Genomic DNA, 17,179 nt, shown 5'->3' with positions numbered 1-17,179 from the left:
TAACAGCACAGAGTGTCCCTGTATAGGAAAATGGTCAAAGAGTGAGCTTTATGTAACAAAGCCAGTATTGAGGATACACCGATTGTGTGACTAGATCACAGAGCATCCCAGCTTTGTTAGGCTTTCTTATATTTCTCTCTGTGTCACTTTTCCATCTTTATAATTGGCACACGCAACATGTCAGACTCTTCTAATGGTAATGGACCTTGTGTTAATGTGGAGAGTGTAGCTACAGAAAAGGGCTTTTGTGTGGGGAAAGAACCCAGTTACAGTTCATTTGTTCTCAACTGTCCCCTCTCAACCCTCAGAGCTCTAACCGGTCCAAACGGACACAGCTAGTGAGCTTAACTGAACTTGAGAGACAGATATTTCCCTTAAGAGGTAATCTAAGTCCAACACAGCTAAGAGGAGCCAGGGAAAGAGTGAGTATTAAACTGCAATTGCGAGGTTGCCAGAAATATGTCTTAGATGGATACTTCTGAGCTCTTTATTCTTGCTACTTATTTAAATATGCAACTTTTTTCTGAAATGTTCAGCACAACAAGGCCAAACAACAGATAACCTAAAACTTTTTGCCTTAAGTTGAAACATAATGTCTAAGTTGTCATAAAACCTAGGAGTGCTCTTCATTGCTCTGTTGTGTGAGCTTGTGAGTATATAATATGTTTTGTAGCATTGGAGTTTTTGCTCCTTTTTTTGTTGCTGCCTTTTCTTTTCTGTCTCTGTTATCTTGTGTAGTTATATGGACGAATAGCAAAAGACTTTTTCCAGTAAAAATTTGGATTGAAATTGTACCTACCATAAGATCTCAATGCAGTGGTACAGTTTATAGGGTAAGACAGGAAACTCGAGAAGATTCAGAAAGAAAAGAAATAAGTGAATCAAAAGGGGACAGGAGTACAAAGCCTGCTTTGAGGTCCCAATTTGGCATTTTTTTCACCACCAGAAGACAACACAAGGGCTGCTTTATTCAGGGGTCTCAAAATACTCTTCACACCATTTGGCAGGTTAGCTCATAGTGAGGTGTGGCATCTACATTGATGGATGGAAAAGTTGTTCTTTGGAGTACGCCTTTTGTGTTTATTTTAGTTTATCCGCTGTTGCTACTGTAGGCAGCCACCTGTTTGTGGAAATGCAACCTGAATGCGTGAACAGTGTGACGACTCAGTGAAATCACCACTTCAGAAATAATAAGGGAAGTTTAAACTAAAACATTAAGTGTCACATCGATGCAGTGGTTGGCACTGTCAGCTCAAAGGCTGGCTGGCTGGCCTACTTTGGCTGCCTTTTACACTCCAAAGACATGAATGTTCAGTAAATTGGTTATTCTAAATTGGCCATAAATATGGATGATTTTCTATCTCTCTGTGTTAGCTCTGCGATTACCCCTGGTAATCTGTCCACGGTGTATCCCACCTGTTGTCCCGTAGGCAGGCTTCAGCTATATACAGCTGAGGTAGGATCCAGTCACTCTGTGACCCTGAATGAATTTATATGGATGAAGGGTTCAAAAAATATTATTAGAAGTAGAGCAGGGCGATATGGCCAAAAATATTTATCACGATATATATTTGAAAATTTGCGATAACGATATAACTGACGATATAATTGATGCGAGACAAAATACAACTCCACAACATTACTAGCGCAAAAAGACAACCTTCCATTTATTTTCACTTAAACAAGAAGCTGGTTTTTATGTGCATTACAGCTATATAAAAATTTAACAGTGTAAATGCAAATTCCTTGCTGAAAGTTTAACCAAAAGGCATTTCCAGTAGAAATGGGCTGACATATCCTGAGCATAACCATGTATAATATCCACTGCAGTTAAAAAGAGGTGCTTTGCAACATTAAACTGCAGTGTGCAGTACGTATTTTTCGGACCATAAGGTGCACGGGATTATAAGGCACATTAAGCGAAACAAAGCAGTCAGATAAATCAAACTTTATTCAACTCGTTCTTCTTGCTTCCTCCACTTCTGTACCATTGATTCATTAATGCTGTATTCTATCACAGCTGCTCTATTCCCATGTTGTTGCAGTATATTAATGACTAACCTCATATTGTGGATGGATTATCTCAGTTGTTCTCCTGACTGAAGTTTGGTCCGTTTACAGCATCCTGCCATGCGATTGCATTTGTCTCTAACTATCAGGAACCTTAACGTTAACTTTTATAAGTGGAAAAGTGTTAGTGTTCATCCTCCAGCTTCACTGTTTATGTTAAGCTAACATAGCTGTGTCGCTAGCGATCACGAAGCACATCATTATATACCAGCTAGCCCAACTTCAGTAACCTTACAAACGTCACTGCTGTTTAGTTTCCTGTCTTCATTTATGTTGGACGTGATAGCAGAGCTGTACGTTTGAATTTTTTCAGAAATCTCTCAGTCAGAACATGCTATTTCATGCTTAGGTAACTAGCGAAACTAGCGAGCTAACTTCCGCTAGCTTCCTGCTAACTTCTAACTCCGTTAAATGTAATAAATTCTGTTTTCATGGATGCCTGGAAGTTAAACTTCATAGTTACACCTGGTAAAGCAGCAACGCTGATCGTTTTATTAAAGATGAAAGAATTTAGACAGTTTTTAACTCTCAGTGATGCTGCAGTGTTCGTTTGACCTGAAGAATACGGAGTTTAGGACCCAGATTACTCCCAGATTTAAGAGCATCTTAGTCCGACAAATACGGCAATAACGACGGCCCGCTTGCATGTTCTGCAAAAAAATGTGCTTTGTCGTGTATCTGACGGACAAACTCCAAACCAGTTCCACATCACTGAAGTTGCACCATTTTTACAAACCAATTCTGGTTCATCTGTTTCACTCAACAATCGGCCATGTGCGTATGAAAACAAAGGCACTGCGCATGCGCGTTTTACTCATATTCTATCGCGATATTTCATTTTCCTATCGTTGCCTAACATTATACCGGTATTACCGTGAACGGTATAATATGGCCCAGCCCTAATTAGAAGACAAAATTGCTCTGGCAGTGGACTTGATGGTAGTGCTTGAACTCACGCAAGAGTAAAAGTCTCAGTGATGAGTTATTCCCTGTGAAATGTTTACTGTTGCACCTCATGGGGTTTTATTAGTAGTGTTATAAATATTCTTTCAAAAGAAAAAGACAAGTAAGTATGTCTGCACGCATTGCAGTCGAATAGTAGTAGCAATATCAAATGTCTGAGCTCAGCAGGATTCGTATCAGTGTAAGATGGGTGTAAAATACATTTTACTCAAACATTCAAACATGTATGTGATGACTTTGGAGTCCACAAACAAAGGATCACACCAGGTCAAAGCATGTGAACAAATGAAATTTATTTTACACAAGTAGCATTCCCATATACATATACAGTATAGTTGGCAATGTTGATGATTTTAAATAAATTCCCCACTTGGCTGGTTGGGATTGAAGAGAGATTAAATGCATGATTAAATGTTTACTTGTCGAAAGATTTGATTATTTATGGGCAGCCAAGCCCAAAGTTAGCTGTGCATTTTGAGTTAAGCTTTTTTTCAAAGTTGTTTGTCTTCGCTTAGGCTCAAATGGATGTAATGTGACACTAAGAGCTCGGTTTTCTTCCGCAGTCTCTGTTTATGCAATTAGTCTAAATATAGGTTTTCTAGCTAAATGCCTTACAATTACATAATGAGTCCTTACAGTACTTCTAATGATGTTCTCGTTATCTTTCCAGGTTCCTGAGATCATCAGTACATTGAGGCAGGCTGGCAAAAGCTCGGCACGCAACAATGACATCACCACCGTTTCCAACAAGGCTTCCACGGGTTCTGGAGGCAGCGATTCCTCTGAAACGTGGATTTCCTCTCTCTCTACTACAACCACCTCCATGGCACCCGCCGCTGCTGTGTCTCCAACAGCGTTTGCCAAAAAGTTTGAGGTATTATACTGCGGCCGTGTTAGTGTTGCTCACAAGAAAGCCCCTCCTGCCCTGATTGACGAGTGCATCGAGAAGTTCAGCCAGCTGCGTGGCTCAGGGACAGCTGATAAAGGGGCAAATGATGGGGGATTGGTGGGTGGGCTGAAGAGGGCATTAACCTTCCAATCCAATGGACTGGGGAGTGGCGCTGTTAGTAACGGTGCAGCAGAGAGCCCAACCACTGGGAAACGCCCAATTCTGTTCAAGCGAGACCCCAGCTTTCCCTGCCTACAGGCCCTGGATGAGAATGGTCTCTCACCAGAGATTTCTAACAGCAACACCACCGATCCTCAGACGCGGTCCGCTGATGTGCAGCCCACCAGCCTGAAGGAGAATAGGACCATGTTGTTTATGGTGGGTGAAAAGGCGTGCACACACACACACACACAAAATTGAAGGGGTGCTCTGACTTCTTTTTGGGATGCTCCAAACATCTGTATTTGATCTCTATTAAGGACTTGTAAGCATAATTTTTATTATTATAATATTACTTATATAAATATTGCATGACAATGCAATTAGAGGTCAACACGGTGGTGTAGTGGTTGTAAGTAAATGAAGGGCATTGTCCATCCTTCTTTTCCAGTGAGATGCTGTTGTTGATGACACACTCAAACAAGGTGCCACCATGTGACCACATCAGTAATTTCCAGCATTTGTTCCTGTAACTAGCGAGTGCATCTAGCAATACATGCTTGACTCATTTTGTTGTTTGGGTCACACATCACCAGCTGCTAGTATCTCCTCTGCAGCCTGGTTATACTTGATCGTGTGCTTTTTGCTTCAAGTGGTGGAACAAGTTTGTTTCCACCTGTAGCAGGAACAGATTTCTTGCATATTTTGCAAAGTATTGCTCTTTGTTTGAGATTGTTGAAGTAGTTCCCCTTTTTAGGTGCTAAACTGCCATTGAAGGCTTGCACACAAACCATTATATGACACTTTTATGTCAAGTAAAAATTTATAACGGTATTACCATGGATGATATGGCACAGTCCTAATAGTTGGCATGTTTTCCATATGCTTGATGGGGCCGGCTTGGGTACTTTTTGCCTTCCTTCCACAGTTCGAATGCATGCTTGTTGGGTTAACTAGTGATTCTGAATTCACTGTAGGTCTGAATGTGAGCATGAATGGTTGTCTGTCCCTCTGTGTCGGAGCTTTGATAGACTGGCGACTTATTCAGGGCGCTACCCTCTTATCACTGTATGTTGACTGAAATGGTCTCCAGATGCATAGTGTTGATTGTGAGAACAATTAAGACATTTCTGGCTTTCTGAACAGATTTAAATACCAGACTACAGATTCAACGTTGAGTTAAAAAAAAAAAAAAAATGGTCACATTATCTTTGTTGAATTTATCACCCATAATGCATACCATTTTAAATGAATGTACCAAAATTGATTGAATCCACAGGAAGTTTGATTGTAAAATTTTTTCCAAAGAACATTCATACTCATAAGAATACAAAGTATGTTAGTAGTGCAATAAATTGCTGTTCAAGATTAAAAAATAAAGCCCCTTATCCACAGTTGCTCAAGGCCAAAAAGGCAGAGAAAAAAACAAATATATAGACAAAAATATAATGACTCAGCAATAACAAATGCTGACTGCTGCTCAAAATGAGTCTAGCAATCCTCCCTAATTGACTTTTTCATGACCTCAGTGGTCTCTTGCCAACAGGAATTTCCCTGTTTGTTTTACAGACAGGAAATAGTCGCAGGTCAGTGTCCTGCTCAGCTCAGCAGATACAGACACGTTATTAACACTAACTATACATCCTGTTACTGCCAGAGTAGCCTCATCCTAGTGCGATCATCGCCTCTCTCTTTTGCTTCAGTTATAGAGACACAGATCAAATATCTTCATTCCTCTCAAAAGGCTCTAATTATGTTATTAATATTTGATACAGAAAGGCATATTGAAAGGGATTCTGCAGGGAGGGGAATAGCTGTGTTCAGAGAATTTCAAAACTGTCATGCTATACCAGTGATTTAACCAAGAGGAGATCTCACTTAGTGTGACCCAGAGTGCAAATTTTGCTGGTTATGAATACTAGTGACTCATGGTAGTGTGAATGGGAATATCCAGTGAAGCAAAATTACTCAAAATGAATTGATGCTTTTTCCAAAGAACTGCAAAATGGCTTCCTCTTGTACGGTTGAGCCACTTCCCCCACGAATAAATTTGGCAATGTAGTAATTTTTGCCCTATTTACTGTTTAAAAAAACAGTAGTCAATTAAAAGCTGCATCTTGATAATGGTCGGGGTCGTGGTAGATGCAAATAAAGGCCGTTGTCTACATATAGGCTCGGGAAAAAATAACAAAAGGACTGTTACATAGGCAGACTGAAGTTTCCCAATAAAAACCTTTTTAAAAAAATTAAATGAAATGTCCGCTTTCACACTTTATGGCTGTTTCTGTGTTGTTTTATCAACTTTCGTGTATGATTAGCAATGCTGTCCGATGGCGGGTTCAGTCTACATGGTATAAGCCTAATTCTGGCCTGATCTGGATGACAGTTTGGGAATGAAAAAGGTCTTTGTGAACGACAGTCATTCGTTTTATCTCATGTTTGTGTCATACTGGATGAAAAGAAGAAGAAAAAACGACTTTGGTTTCCTTTTCATTCATTTTCTTACTCCTTCCTAATGAAGTCACATACACTGCAAAGGATGGCAGTCATAATTTGTATTGTGTAGTTTGTTGTGTCGCTCTTATTCACAAAAAGAGACATAATTCTGTAACTCACTAATCAGATACATTAAATATAACACATATTAACATATGTGTTATATTTAATTCTATATGCATTCATATTTATTTGTTTTTCTGTGTTATCTTATTGTACTTCATGTTGTAAGTTTATATATATTTATTGTCAGGGCTGTATTGTTGTATAGTATGATGGTGTGTTATTTTTCTTATTTTTTGTTTTTGTCTGACCTACCAAGGACTACAGATGAGTAGTAGGCTTTTGGCTAAGTCTGACATTTATATTGATATGTTCATAATTATTCACTACCCCTTTTAAATAATTTGCAACAGACAAAAAATGTTGTGTAGTATTTAATCCAGTAAGCAGAGTGATTTGCGGCCTCTAATAAAAGCCTGTGAAAACACAGGCATTCTGTGTTTCCTTCTGCATTTAACTAAATGTAGGCCCTGGACACTATTTAAGGAAACACTGTATATAACTTCTGTTAAGTAGTTCTGTCAGTAAGATTTATAACTGTAGTCACTGCCACACCACAGTTGTCACCGCACATACACAGAAACACACACTACAGAAAGAAAGCTAGTAAGGTCATAAACACACATGCATTAACTGTATTTTCTTTGTGTTTCTTTGTGTTTTAGGTGGGCAGGTCTCAGATCTTCTTGGTTAGTCCAGACACTAAGAAAGTTGCAATAGAGAAGAGCTTCAAAGAGATTTCTTTCTGCTCACAGGTATGAAGGCTATAGTCCTACTACTATTCAAGCGTGACTATGATTATGATTTTTTTTTAAACCCACTGTTTGTCTGTTTCCAGGGTATTCGTCATGTGGATCACTTCGGCTTCATTTGCAGGGAGACCGTGGAAGGGGGAAACTGCCACTTCGTGTGTTATGTCTTCCAGTGTACAGATGAATCACTGGTGAGACATGAAGTTGATAAGGATTCTTGCTTGTGTCCAGACACAGTTCATTCAATATTCCCATGTAACAGACACCAAATAACTGAGTCACAGTTAAGATTTTAGATGGTAGCGCAGTGTCATTTTGTGTTATTATCGCCAGCTGCTGAGTTTTTACAACAGAAGTGGTGCAGCTACATTTTTTTTTTCAATTTTGAATGTGTGCTGTAAAGGAGAATTTTACCCATTGAATTTTTTTTTATATCGGTCCCTCCCACTCAGTGTTTCGATTTGATCAGCCTACTTCATTTAAGAGTCAATAAGTTTGCTTTGGATTTAAAATGCAATGCCAGAAGGCAGGAGGGTGAAATTTCTCACAAGCGTTTTCTTTTTTTCTGTCACTTAAGATTAAATGTATCTGTAAATCATAGGACCTATGACTCAGTGCATCTGGGCTCCACTGACTCATAGTGTGCCAAGTACTCAATTTTGGTTTGGAAAAAAAAGCTACTGTATGATAGCTAGTTTTGCGCTGTGAGTATACTGTATTTCTTGAAAGAATCAGACACTTGTTCTGTTAAACATCAGCTGCCAGAGTTCATTTTAACAGGTTGTAAAATGAACATTACATAATGTCTATTCCCATATGGAGTTGGAGTTTTGATTCCAGATGTGCAGTGGCTCTGCTTTCCTGTTTGCAGAGCTAGATTTCCCTTTAGTGTTGTTAAAGACCTTGTACACTCAAAGGGAGATGTTCTGGTGTTGGGGATAGAAAAGGAGCAAATCAGATGCTCTCCGGGGATTTGGCTATTAAAATTAAACAAACTGAACAAAACTGGTTTCACAAACCAAGAATTTAGGAGTTAACACTTATTATGAAGCATTTATTGCTCTTACAATAACAGTGTAGGGGGAAAAAGACATACATCATAATATTTATGTGGTATTTGCCTAAAAACACTGAAGCTTGTAGAGGGCAATAAATAATTTTATTTCACTCTTCTAAGGTGGACGAGATCATGCTGACTTTGAAGCAAGCGTTCTCTGTGGCCGCCCTGCAGCAAAATGCAAAGACTCAGAGCCAGCAGTGTGACAGCTGCCCGATGCAGCAGCTCCACAGGCTTTGTGAGAGCATAGAAGGTAAGAAGGTGTCCTTAAAGCTATAAGTGGTGTCTCTATGTTGTAGATGTCACACATAAATGTGTACAACTCTTTACATTTAGGCCTTTAGGACTGTCTAAGCTGCTGTATAACAAATCTCTAGTGAGACTAGGCTTGCTTGTAGTGTGTTTATATTCTGTATTTTCTTTATTTTCAGGTCTACACCCATCTAAAACTAAACTGGAGCTTCAAAAACATTTGGCCACTTTGGACAATGATGAGCAAGCTTCAGTCTTTGAAAACACTATGGTAATGAGCCTGTTGTGCCTGTGGACCTGAAGGGTGCGGTGTAAATTTCTAAATTTCCCTTGAGGTGGTTGTAACATGAAAACTTCCTAGTAAGCAAGGTCATCGAAGTTCATCGCGGATAAATGAATGTGGATTCACAAGTTTTTTGAGGGGGACTCACAGAGATACATTTTTCTTTCTTCACAGATAATTTGAATTTTTCTGCCACCTCATTTCTCAGTTTTGCCTTTACAATGTTTTTTTTCTCTCTTCACCTTGCTTAGCTTTTTGTTTTGTTTTCAATAATGGGCTTGAGTACTTTTAATGGGGTCTGCTGATGATATTTATTGAAAGGGCAGGCACGTTAAAAGGAAACTGCCAGAGTAATAATGCAGATACATTGTGCTGTGTGACTTAGCTAACATCTGCTGGTGGTGTAGTAAAACTGCAACCCAACAGAGCTAAACATGTTTTTATTAGCTCACTGTACTGTAGGTGTTAATGGACCTCAATTTCACCATTTTTTTGGGAATCTGGTGTAAAAATTATTTTCCAAATGTAAACTTCTGCAGATGAGTTCTCTGAAACTTACCAGCTTACACGGACTTGTGATCAATTTTAGATTTTTCTTTTTTTCCTGTTGAAACGTTTCCATTTCTCATAATAATGTTAGCAAAATATTTTGTATATATATATATATAAGTAGAATAAAATAGAATAGAATAGAATAATCCTTTAATTGTCCCACAAGGGGAAATTTGGTTTTATCAGCAGCAAAAAACACACACATATACAAAAAGAACAGGACACAGAACAGAAAACAAAAAACACAATGTTTACATATTTACATCATTTATATATAATAAGTATATATAATATATACAAAAACTCATCAAATATATTTATTAATCTGTCTGTTTGTCCAGAGGGCTCGTCCTAAGAGTGATCAGGAAGAGAACGAGTTGATAATGGCTTCTTTGAGGAATCTGTATGAAGAGAGACAGAAGACCCATCAGCACACAGTGCAGAAGGAGAGCAAACAGGTACCTACTGGACACCCCTAGGAAATACATATGCACTTCTGTAGCAGAACACACTCTTAAGTCCTGCATTGCCTCTCTATTGTCATTATTGCTATGAAAGACTGGTCCTCTAAGGAAAGACAAAATTCCCCTTTTCTGACACACACAACTTGCCGTCATTGCATGCCTCTGAGGACCTCCCTACCTCTCGCTCACTGTTGCTTTCTGTGTCTTGTCCTGTCTCCATGTGTATGTAGATGTGTGAGGATGTCGCTCCACCTGTGGAGGCACAGCAGCAGAGTAGCAGCCGGCAGCGACTCGAGGAGTTCAAGAGCCGAGCCAAGCGCTCTCTCACTGAGTCCCTGGAGGGGATCTGGAAGGTAACAGTACTGTTTCTGTTTTGGTTTGTGTGTAGAAGTATGTTCTGGTATGTGATTATATGCAAATTACATACCTGATCTTTTGATTTGGTAAGAAGCAAATACAGTTGTTATAATAAATGTCTTTCTCCATGTGTGTGCTTCCCATGTTAATATGTAGGTTTATGTAGGTGTTTAAAAAGTGCAAAACAGTGGGTACCTAACAATTCCCACTCCCACACTCCCAAAGAGTGCTACACCGTTGTAGTCATTTACTCGTTGCAGAGCCTTTCCACATGCAATAAGTGCTGTTATTTTATATAAATTAAAATAAATCGTGGCTGTACATTGATATTAATTCATAGGTAGGTGTTTGATTTTCAGTTTCAGGCTTTGGATATTTTTTTTAATTAAATGAGGAGCTATAAACTATCAGACTAATTGCTTGCCATCCCTCTCACTTAGATAAAAAGCTGAATAAAACACATGAAGATAAGATAAAAATAGCTTAGGACTTGGAGTGAAAACAAGAACAGCAAATATCTACTGACAAAGTGGCTCAGTTTACACATAAAGTGTAGTGAACAGTTCGAGGCTGAAATAAAGCTGAAAGTATAGATTATACAAACCTGTATTAATATATTGTCATTATTTTATTCATTGTTTTTCACAGAAAAAACAGCCCATTAGGATGAGAGAGTTCATATTTATAATATTTATTTTTAGCAGTTTTTAGTCTTTACATATAGAGTAAAGCACTGGGAAATTGGTTGGGAAGGTTGTGTGTCTTGGTTTGTGATCTTTGCTTACAGGTAAAAACCATATGTTTAACACACATGTGTTTGTTCATGGCAGGGAAGCAGCAAGGCCAGAGCTCAAAGGGAGAACAGCGAGGGAAGTGAGAGCAGCTCATCTATTTGTACTGTCAACAGCAGCCAGGATCAGCCCTGTTTAGATGATCCTTTGCCTGCTCATCAGCGATCAACCAGCCCTCTCAGGTAAACGCTCCTATATGCAAAGGCTACCTCATATCTCAGGTTACTCAGTGTTTTAAAGGTGAGAACTTGTTCAAGTTGTAGATCAGGTCATGCACAGGCTGGTAAAATAATTAGTTTGTTGAAGAGCCTGCAGCTTTCTGATATACAGTGGGTACGGAAAGTATTCAGACCCCCTTAAGTTTTTAAGTCTTTGTTATATTGCAGCCATGTGCTAAAATCAAGTTCATTTTTTCCTCATTAATGTACACACAGCACCCCATACTGACAGAAAAATACAGAATTGTTGACATCTTTGCAGATGTATTAAAAAAGAAAAACTGAAATATTACATGGTCCTAAGTATTCAGACCCTTTGCTGTGACACTTATTTATTTTACTCACGTGCTGTCCATTTCGTCTGATCGTCCTTGAGATGGTTCTACACCTTCATTTGAGTCCAGCTGTGTTTGGTTATACTGATTGGACTTAGGAAAGCCACACACCTGTCTATATAAGACCTTACAGCTCACAATGCATATCAGAGCAAATGAGAATCATGAGGTCAAAGGAACTGCCTGAAGAGCTCAGAGACAGAATTGTGGCACATATCTGGCCAAGGTTACAAAAAAAATTCTGCTGCACTTAAGGTTCCTAAGGGCACAGTGGCCTCCATCTTCCTTAATTGGAAGACGTTTGGGATGACCAGAACCCTTCATAGAGTGGGTCGTCCGGCCAAACTGAGCTATAAAAAGAGGTAAAGAAGAGCCCAAAGATCACTGTGGCAGAGCTCCAGAGATGCTGTTGGGAGATGGGAGAAAGTTGTAGAAAGTCAACCATCACTGCAGCCCTCCACCAGTCGGGGCTGTATGGCAGGGTGGCCCGACAGAAGTCTCTCCTCAGTGCAAGACGCATGAAAGCTTGCACGGAGTTTGCTAAAAAACGTCAGAATGACTCAAAGATGGTGAGAAATAAGATTCTCTGGTCTGATGAGACCAAGAGAGAACTTTTTGGCCTCCACACATACCCCTATGTGTGGAGAAAACCAGGCACTGCTCATCACCTGTCCAGTACAGTCCCAACACTGAAGCATGGTGGCGGCAGCATCATGCTGTTGGGATGTTTTTCAGCTGCAGGGACAGGACAACTGGTTGCAATCAAGGGAAAGATGAATGCGGCCAAGTACAGGGATATCCTGGACGAAAATCTTCTCCCGAGTGCCCAGGACCTCAGACTGGGCCAAAGGTTTACCTTCCAACAAAACAATGACTCTAAGCACACAGCTAAGATAACAAAGGAGTAGTTTCACAACAACTCTGTGACTGTTCTTGAATGGCCTAACCAGAGCCCGGACTTGGTGTGAACCCAAGTCCGTGAACCCAATTGTGAACCCAATTGAGCATCTCTGGAGAGATGCTCAATTGGGTTCACACCAACGTTTACCATGGCAGAGGATCCCCAAATCCAGGTGTGAGAAACTTGTTGCACCTTTCCCAAAAAGACTCACGGCTGTATTAGATCAAAAGGGTGCTTCTACTAAATACTGAGCAAAGAGTCTGAATACTTAGGACCATGTGATATTTCAGTTTTTCTTTTTTAATAAATCTGCAAAAATGTCAACAATTCTGTGTTTTTCTGTCAATATGGGGTGCTGTGTGTATATTAATGAGGAAAAAAATGAACTTAACTGATTTTAGCAAATGGCTGCAATAAAACAAAGTGTGTAAAATGTAAGGGGGTCTGAATACTTTCTGTACCCACTGTATACTCACTGCTCAGCGGTCACATTAAGCGTTCTCTTACTATGTGGTGCATATCATAAACTTAGACTTGTGTAGAAATTATTGCATTCATGAATTTTTATTCCTTTCCTTTTTATTATCTTCAGGTGCCACAACTCAACAGGAGACCTGAAGCACATTGACACTTCTCTTCCGCTGTCACACTCTTCCTCCTCTTTATCTGGGGATGCTCAGCCACAGGGCTTCCGCCGCCGGGCCAGCACTTTCAGCCACCCTACCACCCCCTCCTCAGCCGAATACTCACCGGAGCACATACTAATTCACCCACCACAGGACCACACTGCAGCTACCAAGCACAAGCTTGTGCGACACTACTCCGTCAGCACGGACACTCCCCACCAGAGCAAGTGAGTAGAGCGTGTGAGTGTCTCTGTGTGTATTTACAGATAGACTAGTAGAATTTTTATTTGGATAGTATTTGTTAAATTTTACTTTGTGCTTTCATACAGTTGACTGTAATAATAAGGCAACTTAATGAATATTATAAGATATCAAAATATAATGGAACATATAAAAGAGAAATATAGGATTGGACAGTATTTTTCCAGGATGATCTGTCACTTATTAATAACAGAGAAATATAGTATGATTATTTGTGTCTTCAAGATGCATACAATGTCTTGTGTGTAAAGGAACTCGCTGCTATGAGAAATTTAGAAAAGGATTGGTTTTATTATTTTATTTAATTCAGATATTTTTTTTATAGCTAAAAAAGTTGATGGTGATAGTGATAGTATTTTTACCTTGTGGTCTAACACCCTGTATCGGTTTACCTCAGTTCCCAGAATAAGGGTTGCAAAGCCAGTTTGGAGAGTACGCGTCGCTCTGTCACTTTGAGAAAAAGATAATGAAACTATGCGGTATTTGCAAGTACTAATGAAGCTGTGTGTTGTCGTTTAATACTGTGGTTCATCAAGTCTATGACAATGAGGAGCAAGCAGTATCATCTTTTTCCAAACGTGTTGAGAGGATTTTTGTCATGTTTGAGTTTTCAGCGACACCAGCATATCTGTGTCAAAAGAAAGTGAAACTTGTCGTGGATTACTGCATCATTCCTCTCCCTGGATATTGGCTTTACTTGCTCTCCATCTCAGCCTTCTGCAAACCTTTTTCTCTGTTTTTTTTTTTTTAATCTACATGTTTCTAACATTTTGCAGAGTTTGGTAAAAACATGTTATAAATGATTGATATCAAATGCAAATGGGTTGATCAAACTCATTTTACTCATATAGACCAATGAGATAAAAACACAATATTCTATAGTTTTATACTTGACAAAAATCTTGTTTATATGATGCATATGCACACATAGTCACATGTTTTTCTCCTAACTCTATACCTGTTACTCTGAAACTCTCCTTCTGTTTAAATACATTTGTCATTGCCCATTATATTCTTTTCTTCCTCTCATTCTCCCTGCACTCGCACTGACTCTCAGACACGTCCCATGCAACTCTGCTCTTCCTCCTGCCCTTCCTTGTCCTTCATCCCACTCTTCTCTCCTCCTTCATCCTCCTTCCTCACCTTCTTCTGGAGCCCGGCTCAGTAAAAGAAGGTGAGAATCTGTTTTTTAGTTTAACTAATGTTTTTCTTTGTGTTTTTAAATGCTCTCGTACTAACTTTTCATACCTTCCTGTAGTCTTGTGTTCTGTATTTTTCTGTAGTTCGCCATTCAGACAGAGACATGCTAACTTCATCGCTCATTTATAATCGCTGGGCTGTTTTCAGCTTTTTCCACCTGAGCAGAAAATGTAATCATACTTTTGGTGATATCGATGGAATTACGTCTGCATGTCTCTGTTAGGATGCGATTCCACGATTGTTCTTTCATTTGTTTTTGCCTTCTGTTTATCGCCACCTCCATCTCAGTCCTCTGGGTGGTCTCCGTGCTCGTCTCCACTCCTCCTCATCTGTCCCTAATTTTCTGAAATTTCCATTTCTGGCCACTGTCCGAGAGAATGATTGTCCTGACCCAAAGAACAGGTACACACACACTCGTACCAAAAGTCAGTGTAAATATCTGTTAGTAATAGCAAAGTCATAATCTGTACTTCTGGTTTCATACAGTCTTTGAAGTGGTTTTGATATGTGTACATGCACATATGCATACATGTATGTGTAACAAGTAAGTTCTATCTATCTACTGACTGTTTATCAGGGCACATCTGTAACTACATCTCTGTATTTGGGTGTTTGTGCTGTCAGTGATGTAGTGGCGCTTTCCACACCAAGTGCAGCTGGTGGGGTCGGGGAAAGCCCTCAGCGCAGCCACCGCCACTCGTGGAGGCAGCAGATCTTCTTGCGGGTCGCTACACCGCAGAAAGGCACAGACTCCATCGGTAAGGGACACCCACACACACTTAAAACTTTTGAAATCATGGTTAAAGACATAATTCACTTCATGCTGGACCCCTCATTGTTCTCGAGACTGTAGATAACCCCAACATGCTGTGTTGTCATCATGCTCTAAAAAGCAATTCTTGTGTGAAATTAGTTGTATTCCTGTTTATCTTTGGTGTATTAGTCTGTCTAATGGCTAATGTAAATTTTAACTCTGGATACACTTCTAACCTGAGAACAGAAAAGCTGACCTCGGCTTGCAAAGCTGAAAGTGAAAACACACTCCATAAAGAGTGTGTGTACGTGTTTTGCTTTGCTAAAGCCCAGGTTTCTTAAGCATGACAAATTAGCATGCGCTGGTGGAGTGGAAAATAATGTGGGTGGTCAACTAACAGTATGCTGATTTATATAAACATGACACAGCCAGTTCATGTAATGACCAATACATTCTACCAATTGCAAATTACCAGGCTGAAAATGAGCAGAACTGATGAGGGAGTGAGTAATGAAATTGCTGGAGAGTGGTACAAGTGTGTGTTACTAGAGCAAGACTTTTAGCAAACTAAAAGTCAAACTTTGTGTGTGTGCACACTGCTGAGTAAAGATAAAGGACAAAGTTTTGTGTAGAAATGACAAAACATATGACAAAAAAACAGGGCCAAAGCTTTGGCTTAACATTCTCTGTTCCCAGTTATGCACTCACATTCTTAACCTCTCCACCTGCCATTTCAGATACACTAACATTCACAGGAGAAACTGTCACAGGAACATGAACATTTGTATATAAATTGTTTCCTATTAAACCTGACTCCACTGAAGTACCTTGCGTACTGCATACCTTAGTGAATCACATGTTATTCAGTTTAATACTCCTCTAAAGTTTTTGCAAGCAGAGTCTAAACAGGAAACTCCTACATTTACATATGCAAAATTGAGACTGCGCTGCTTCAGTAAGCTGTTACTACACTGTTATTAAATCTGCTCCTGCGGTGCAGACACAAAGCATTTCCACTGTGTGTCACTCTTTCATTTAGTTTTATGCTAAGAACTCTCAGAAGAGTTGAAGGCAGAGATTCATAACTTAAACGTAACTCCCTATCTGTTTATCATAACAGTTTCAATTTCTCATCTCCTCCATTTTGGTGAAGCAGTATGCTTTTCATTATTTCTTTGTTATTAATATAATTTTTTAACCTACAGAAGTCATGCATTAAACATATATTTATATTATATTTAGTTAATCACAGTTATATTTGTTGTTATGTAGGGCTGTAATGAATTGATTATACTAACAGTTGTTGGCAAAGCCCCAGACCTTTGATATGATCAGTAAATTGATCAGTAAACTGAGCAAATAGTGCCCAGGAGCCTCTTTCTTGACATTGAAGTGATACTTTCCAAAATGTAAGGTCAAACTAAGAATTTGTGATATATTCATGTGCTTTTTATTTGTTTTGGGGTTTTTTTGTTTTTTGGGGGGGTTTTTTTGTTTGTTTTTTTTACAAATCCAGTATTGGCACTAGATCAGCGGTCCCCAACCTTTTTTATGCCACGGACTGGTTTTTGTCAGACAATATTTTCACGGACCGGCCTTTAAGGTGTCATGGATAAATATAACGAAATAAAACCGGTACCAAAAAAAAAGAAGATTTATTCATAACACAAGGGAAAAGACCCAGGAAACCGAGTCAACGATAAAAACGATCAAAAAAAAAAAAACCCCGCTAAAAC

General features: G+C 39.3%; 1 protein-coding gene across 4 annotated transcripts in view; it reads left to right on the top strand.

The window, feature by feature from the left end:
- The window catches only part of tbc1d1 (TBC1 (tre-2/USP6, BUB2, cdc16) domain family, member 1), a 48,123-nt gene that overhangs the window by 13,146 nt on the left and 17,798 nt on the right, over positions 1 to 17,179 (top strand). For 2 of the 4 annotated variants that reach the window (XM_063476314.1, XM_063476316.1), the window contains 12 exons: positions 3,704 to 4,300; positions 7,306 to 7,395; positions 7,479 to 7,583; positions 8,570 to 8,702; positions 8,881 to 8,972; positions 9,878 to 9,994; positions 10,231 to 10,353; positions 11,188 to 11,330; positions 13,195 to 13,455; positions 14,547 to 14,663; positions 14,978 to 15,091; positions 15,314 to 15,447. In XM_063476314.1, the coding sequence (XP_063332384.1) occupies positions 3,704 to 4,300; positions 7,306 to 7,395; positions 7,479 to 7,583; positions 8,570 to 8,702; positions 8,881 to 8,972; positions 9,878 to 9,994; positions 10,231 to 10,353; positions 11,188 to 11,330; positions 13,195 to 13,455; positions 14,547 to 14,663; positions 14,978 to 15,091; positions 15,314 to 15,447 (2,026 nt within the window). Of the gene's footprint in view, positions 1 to 338; positions 423 to 3,703; positions 4,301 to 7,305; positions 7,396 to 7,478; positions 7,584 to 8,569; positions 8,703 to 8,880; positions 8,973 to 9,877; positions 9,995 to 10,230; positions 10,354 to 11,187; positions 11,331 to 13,194; positions 13,456 to 14,546; positions 14,664 to 14,977; positions 15,092 to 15,313; positions 15,448 to 17,179 lie in introns of those variants that run through there. The other 2 variants (XM_063476318.1, XM_063476315.1) reach the window with 2 other exon arrangements.

The sequence above is a fragment of the Pelmatolapia mariae genome, linkage group LG6 (genome assembly GCF_036321145.2).
Source record: "Pelmatolapia mariae isolate MD_Pm_ZW linkage group LG6, Pm_UMD_F_2, whole genome shotgun sequence".
NCBI lineage: Eukaryota > Metazoa > Chordata > Actinopteri > Cichliformes > Cichlidae > Pelmatolapia > Pelmatolapia mariae.
Note: the sequence above shows the minus strand (reverse complement) of the source record. Positions and strands in the feature narration are given on the sequence as shown.